Source organism: Limulus polyphemus, unplaced genomic scaffold, assembly GCF_000517525.1.
Source record: "Limulus polyphemus unplaced genomic scaffold, Limulus_polyphemus-2.1.2 Scaffold2143, whole genome shotgun sequence".
Taxonomy (NCBI): Eukaryota; Metazoa; Arthropoda; class Merostomata; order Xiphosura; family Limulidae; genus Limulus; species Limulus polyphemus.
The window spans coordinates 138,676-146,580 of record NW_013667753.1 but is presented as its reverse complement, the minus strand read 5'-3'; the positions used below and the strand labels follow the sequence as shown (position 1 = coordinate 146,580).

At 35.1% G+C, this 7,905-nt stretch overlaps 1 protein-coding gene across 3 annotated transcripts in view; it reads left to right on the top strand.

The window, feature by feature from the left end:
- Positions 1 to 7,905, top strand: part of LOC106466077 (cell adhesion molecule 2-like) — a 135,247-nt gene that overhangs the window by 50,949 nt on the left and 76,393 nt on the right. For 2 of the 3 annotated variants that reach the window (XM_022394031.1, XM_022394029.1), the window contains exon 4: positions 1,299 to 1,536. In XM_022394031.1, coding sequence (XP_022249739.1) covers positions 1,299 to 1,536 — 238 coding nt within the window. The remainder of the gene's footprint in view (positions 1 to 1,298; positions 1,537 to 7,905) is intronic. The other variant, XM_022394030.1, reaches the window with a different exon arrangement.

Here is a 7,905-nt window from a genome sequence, read left to right as displayed (position 1 = left end):
ATACATATTATTAGACATACTAGCAGTATACAGGTTATAGAAAAACTAATCACGTGTACGTCATTAGGAATACTAACCTATACATATTATTAGACATACTAGCAGTATACAGGTTATAGAAAAACTAATCACGTGTACGTCATTAGGAATACTAACCTATACATATTATTAGACATACTAGCAGCATACAGGTTAGTGGAAAACTAATCATGTATACGTCATTAGGAATACTAACCTTTTATTTTATATTTATCGTTTTGCAGAAGAGTAAAAATGATGGCTATTTACAGGTAATTAAAGATTCAGGCAATTAGGCATACTGACAGTGTGGAGACAATTAGATATATTTGCATGTGCAGATAATTAACAGCACTGACAGTGTATAGGTAACTAGATATGCTGACATTGTATAGGTAATTAGATATACTGACATTGTATAGGTAATTAGATATACTGACACTGTATAGGTAATTACATATACTGACATTGTATATGTAATTAAATATACTGACATTGTATAGGCAACTAGATATACTGACATTATATAGGTAATTAGATATACTGACATTGTATAGGTAATTAGATATACTGACATTGTATAGGTAACTAGATATACTGACATTGTATAGGTAACTAGATATACTGACATTGTATATGTAATTAAATATACTGACATTGTATAGGCCTGTCAGTATATCTAATTACCTATACACTGTCAGTATATCTAATTACCTATATAATGTCAGTATATCTAGTTTATCTAATTACCTATACAATGCTGACATTGTATAGGTAATTAAATATACCGAAATTGTATAGGTAATTAGATATACTGACAGTGTATAGGTAATTAGATATACTGAAATTGTATAGGTAATTAGATATACTGACAGGGTATAGGTAATTAGATATACTGAAATTGTATAGGTAATTAGATATACTGACAGGGTATATGTAATTAGGTATAGTGGCAGTGTATAGGTAAGTAGACATACATTCAAACTGTGAAGTCTTTTTTTACTGTAAAGCCAATAATGTCGTTTCAAGGCCACAGGCAGTAAATTTTCGTAACATCACAGTCCACATGCTGAACCTGTAAAGTAAATCCGGTTTAAAATAATATTATAGTTATGTGTATTTCTTAGTGTTACAGTACGATGAGAAAGAGCTGAGTCAACACCGGTTTTGGATTGTAAAAGTATCGTGTTAAACAATAATAATTACATAGCCGAAATTCGTAAAATTATTCTGAAATTACTAAACTAATCAATAGATCCTCTGATATTTTAATAACACAGGTTGGAGCAGACTATGAAACCGTTTATTCAACCATCTTGCACGACGACGGTCTGGAGGTATCCTGTTTGAGTCTCCGATTCTTGATAACCTCTGACCACTTCACCAATGGAAATATGAGGTTAAAGTGTGAAGCCAGCATCCCTCGGGTACGATACACGATGAGCGACGAGGCTCTGGTGATCAGTGAGCAGCTACAACACGTATCGGGACTCCAGATTCGGGAGAACTTGAGTAAGGGTATGTTATCACAAGACAGGTTCTAAGCAAACAAATCTGACACACTTGTGACAGTAATGATCGCTCAGAAACACGGGTTCACATGGGTTTCAGTTTAGGTAGAGATAAACGTGAATGTTAGGAAAAGACGTAGATTCAAAAAATTACTTTAAGACAAAAATACAACCAGAGCCCTTTCGAAAGGTGGACCCTTCTTCATCAGTTTATCCTTGATGAAGAAAAGCCCAATTTTTGAGAGAGCTCGGGTTATCGAGTTTTGCATTTTCGTCAATTTCTAAGTGCCAGAAACACAAATTTAAGAGGAATTAAAAAAAAAGATTTAAGCAATAATTTTATATTGCATTGTAAAAATATAGATTCACTTTAACCTCAGTTAAATAAGATAAACGAGCCACAGATTGAAAAATGTGGAAGAGTGATAAACATTTTGTAGAAGGAATATGTTTTAATAAAACATTAAGACCAAAATGTATTCTTACTGCAAAGCTTTTATTAACTTCATTGGTTTAAATAGTGAGATCCCCACTTTATAACTACTCCGAATGAAGAAATAGTCCTCTTTTCGAAAGATCTCGGGTTATTGGAAATTTTCTCTGATAATTAGGGGGAATGATAGGCACGTAAAATTACGTGATTGTACTTTTTTTTTTCTTGTCAGGATTGACAATCTGACTATAAACCTTTCTTCTGTAAGTAGTGATAACATCCACTATTAGAACTATAGATAGCACTGTAAACTCTCAAATTTTGGTTCATTTTTGGTCGTTCGTCTTCTGTTTAAGTTATCTGTTACGTGCACTCATATCCTTTGTTTTTGTTGTATTTTGCAGTGTGGGGATTGATTCGTAACACATTCTATATTCCCGTGTTTCCTCTTAACCTTCAAACATTATATGTAATAATTTCTAGATCTTACACATTGATTATACTAAGCTAACGATATTCAGCGATAGACCAGTGTTTGTAATAAATATACCATCCGGTTGTGTGGTACATTAGTTAGATCCAATAATGTGCAATTTAATTCAGAGACGAGTAGCTCAAGAATTGGTGGTGGATGTTGTTGTCCAGCTGCTTTCCCTCCAGCTTATAAGTTCAGAGTTAGGAAATAGCCTGGAAGAGTCACCTGTTTTAATCACTCACACAACTATACAGTAGTGTGTTCTCTGTGTGTGCACAAATAGCTCTTACGTAGCTTTTCGGGAAATTCCGAAACAAGTAAACAAACAAACAGTTTTTACGGTATTTACCCTACAAGATCCCCGACATTATTTAATCTTCATTGTGTCGCCATCATATCCAATTTACCATTACTTTATTGTTTTCACGAAAGGGGGCGAAAGGCCACCTGGAGGGGTCTCCTGTTTTAACCATTCGCATCTCTATACAGTAGTGCTGGTTCAGTCAGTCAGTCAGTGGACACTAAAATGACGTCACATAACGTTGCAATTTGTACTGTCGTGACATCAGTAAAACGTGCGCATGCGATGAATCACGAGAAGAATTATTCACTCTGTAGGCTACAACACAGCATGACATATGAACTTGAATATTTGTTATTCTTAATTTTGGTTTTATTTACTCTTGAAACAGAGTACTTTTGGTGACCTCCGAGCAAGTACATCTAGTTTAAATTGTTACTCGAATTAGTTCGTTTCGGTTCCCGTGCTATGATACTATTTTTTTTATATAGTTCTATATTTCGAAGTATCGATTTTGACAACAGAAACGTAAGATCATGTACTTTTATGTGCATATCTTCCCTATTTTGACTATTCACGTATTATATTCTAGGGCAGAGGTTCCCAACCAGGGATGTTGCCACCCCCTGGGGATGCGAAATGAGGGTTCGGGGGGGGGGATGCGCGGAAGAGGCCTATACAAGGTTTTTCCCCAAATGTTGCCAAAGTACTTTATCTCAAGTTGTTGGGTTTAGTCATTTCATACAATTTAATAACATGAAAATGGAAACAGTTTTGGTTTTGATATTTGATGATTAAAGAAGAAAGAAATGAATTTATTCTAAGTGCGCGTGCGCGCACAAATGCACAGTTTTTGGAGGAGGGGTGCGAGGGCCACAAAAGGTTGAGAACCACTGTTCTACGGTCTTATTCAGATACACATATACAAGTGGGTGTGAATTTTAGGAGTCAAAAGTCCCAAAATAAGAGAGCTGAGTAGGTGGATTTACTATCAAAATATTTTCATCTGCTGACGCTTTGGAACGGAATTCTATTACATGGTGCGGTTAGTAACTCCATTTCTATTACATGGTGCGATTAGTAACCCCATTTCTATTTACATGGTGCGGTTAGTAACTCCATTTCTATTACATGGTGCGTTAGTAACCGCATTTCTATTTACATGGTGCGGTTAGTAACTCCATTTCTATTACATGATGCGGTTAGTAACTCCATTTCTAATTACATGGTGCTGTTAGTAACTCCATTTCTATTTACATGGTGCGGTTAGTAACTGCATTTCTATTACATGGTGCGGTTAGTAACTCCATTTCTATTTACATGGTGCGGTTAGTAACTCCATTTTCTCACTTCCATCACTTTTGCTTTTGCCTTAGTTTCCTAATAAACGTTCTTAATACAAATAACTTGCCTTATTTTTCTTAGTTACTGTATGTAGGAGTAATTTAGGAGTAATGTAGGAGTATCATACGAGGATTACTTTTCAATTTTCTTCAGTTATATAGTTTTCGATGGTACACAGAAATGTTTTTAAATGGTAAAGAGAATTGTCCCAACAAATGTTCAAAGTGCAACCCTTCTTGATGTGGTGCACGTACACTCTTCTTGATATCGTGCAAGTACACCTTTCTTGATATGATGCAAGTATACCCTTCTTGATATGGTACAAGTACACCCTCCATTCTTGATATGGTACAAGTACACCATTCTTGATATGGTTCAAGTACACCCTTCTTGATATGGTACAAGTACACCCTTCTTGATATGGTACAAGTACACCCTTCTTGATATGGTACAAGTACACCATTCTTGATATGGTACAAGTACACCATTCTTGATATGGTACAAGTACACCATTCTTGATATGGTACAAGTACACCATTCTTGATATGGTACAAGTACACCCTTCTTGATATGGTACAAGTACACCCTTCTTGATATGGTACAAGTACACCATTCTTGATCCGATGCAAGTACACATTTCTTGATCCGATGCAAGTACACTATTCTTGATCCGATTCAAGTACACCATTCTTGATATGGTACAAGTAGGAATAGTGTCTTTAAGACACAAAAAACATATTTTTAGAAGTATTAGGGTATAAAATCACATTCATAAATAATGTTAATTTTTGAGAGCGGACACGTCTCTAAAGGTAAAGAGCTTATAGAAAGATGTCTTTAAATTTATAGTACAAAACCACGCCACACTGTTGTTTTTAGTCTTTTACTGTAAAAATCAAATGGAAATAAGTCGGGTATCTTCTGTAGCGTTATTTGCTCTAGACGACGTCACAACTATTGTTTTGGAAAGAAATCAGGTTTTCTCAGTGACTTTTTGCATTACATCTGGATACACTATTATTTTGTGTCTCTAAAGGTAAAGATCTGATGGAAAGAAATCGGGTTTCTTCAGTGACTTTTTCACTAAATCAAGTCACACCAAGAGACAATAACATGTAGGTTTAATCAGTGTCTGATCTATTTTGTGCAGTATTTTACCGGTGACTAAAAAAAAAGTCGAAAATCATCGGCCTTACGTCATGTACTATTACCAATTAAGTAATACAACATAGAATTATTCATAAGAACAGGACAAAGCTATCGTAAAGTTGTTTTTATATTTATAATCTCAGAGTATTTTCGTGGATATTTGCTGCGCACTTTATTTCAGTTGTTTGTTTGAAGTTAAGCACAAAGATACACAATGGGCTATCTCTGTGCTCTGCCCACCACAAGTATCGAAATTCGGTTTCTAGCGTTGTAAGTCCGCAGACATGCCGCAGTGCCACTGGAGTAGGGGGGGGGCATTTCAGTTGTTAAAATCACGTAATGAATAATGATCGAAAAGTAAGCTTATGATAATATAATACAGAAAGTATTGATAACATTTCAGTGAATAAATTCCAAGTTTAATAAATCCGCTTGAAATCTGGTTCGACGCTGTAATTATTTTTTGAAGCTACATCCAGTTAGGTGGAAATGGGAGCAGTGTCTCGAAACTAGTGTATTTACGAAAGAGAAAAGGCAAACTGCATCTAATTCCATTCTTTGTGCTTTTGCTGTATGCTGTTCAGATCCTTCTTTACCTACTCTGATTACTGCATCACCTTTGTATCTAAGTCCTTGAACAAGCAGAAGCTCTCTATACGAAATGATCGGAAGTACTTCCGAGTGAAGAGAACATATCCTATAGAAAGTACGTTAAACGCCCTTGAGGCTATCAATGAAGGCATGAGAAGGAGCATACGTATTAGACTAGGCTCTTATATAACTAGACTTAAGCTTATTTGTCTAAGAAAAAAAAAGGGTAAAAGTAAGCAAAAGATTGGGTTATACTTAGACTTATGGTTTGAGAACACACGAGCATTTCGACTAGATCTTTCTCTCTGGACTTTACAGCAACATTATCATTTTAATAAGCAATGGTGATACATTTGAGTAGTAAGTCTGAAAAAAAAGAGAAAGGAATATTTCTCTCAACAAACATGTCAGAATTGGACATCAAAGTAAACAGCTTCAGTATTGAAATGGAATCTCATTTGACTACCGATAGTTAAGATTTGTTTTTTATACTTTTGAAGTAAATATAATCGAATTGATGTCATTGGAAAAATTTACAGACAACGAGGAGAAGTTTCAATCTCTGTTCAACCATCTCTGTCAGTTTCAACTTTTCAATATATTTGTTAGTTTCAATCTCTGTTCAACCATCTCTGTCAGTTTCAACTTTTTCAATATATTTGTTAGTTTCAACCCCTGTTCAACCATTTCTGTCAGTTTCAACTTTTTCAATATCTGTTAGTTTTAACCCCTGTTCAACCATTTCTGTCAGTTTAAACTTTTTCAATATATGTTAGTTTCAACCCTTGAACTATCATGTTTGTTTGTTAATTTCAACTCCTGTTACGCCACTTTTGCTATTTTCAACTCCGTTATCATCATCACGTTTGCTAGTTTCAACCGCTGTTCCACCACGTTTGTTAATTTCAACTCCTGTTACACCACATTTGTTAAGTTCAACTACTGTTACATCACTTTTGCTATTTTCAACTCCGTTATTATCAACATGTTTGCTAGTTTCTACTCCGTTATTATCATCACGTTTGCTAGTTTCAACTACTGTTCCACCACCTTTGTTAATTTCAACTCCTGTTACTCCACTTTTGTTACTTTCAACTCCGTTATCATCATCACGTTTGCTAGTTTCAACTCCTGTTACTCCACTTTTGTTACTTTCAACTCCGTTATCATCATCACGTTTGCTAGTTTCAACTACTGTTATTATCATCACGTTTGCTAGTTTCAACTACTGTTCCACCACCTTTGCTAGTTTCAACTCCTGTTACTCCACTTTTGTTACTTTCAACTCCGTTATTATCATCATGTTTGCTAGTTTCAACTCCGTTATTATCACCACGTTTGCTACAATTCAATAACAAACATTATTTATTCATTTACCGACTGGTTTGCCAGGATAGAACAGCTGAAAAGTATTTTATACTAATGGAAACTTAAAACTTTAAGTTTATTATGGTATTTGTGTGCTTTTCGATTGAATTTAATGGTCTAAATTAAAAACGAACCTTTAATTCATGAAAAGGTTATTAAAAATGACTCAAATGTTACTAGATTAGTTAAATGAAAATTATTTGGAATATATTAATAAAGCCTATCTTCTAAATATAACTGTAGATAAGGTATTTCTAGCTGGCTTAAACAAGAGCCTTGGCCAATCTAATGTTGTGCAATAATCAATTTAGTTGTCATTATCAAATAGAACAGCTGCAAATAATTAAGTAATTTTAGAACTCGCATTGTTAATCTTTCAGGTTAATAACGTAAAATGATATATTAATCCTACACGACCTGCGTTTAATGCAAAACTCACTGATGATTGATTGTTTGTTTTTTAATCTCGCGGAAAGCTACACGAGGACTATCTGAGTTAGCTGTCCATAATTTAGCAGTGATATACTAGAAGGAAGGCAGCTAATTAACACCACCCACCGCCAATTCTTGGATTAATCTTTTACCAACGAATAGTGGGATTGACCGTCACGTTATAACGCCCCCCCTCCCCGACGGCTGACGGAGGCGAGCAGTTCGGTTCGGTAGGGACGGGGTACTTACCGAACCCGACCTAACCCTTCGAAGTAGTTCGGAC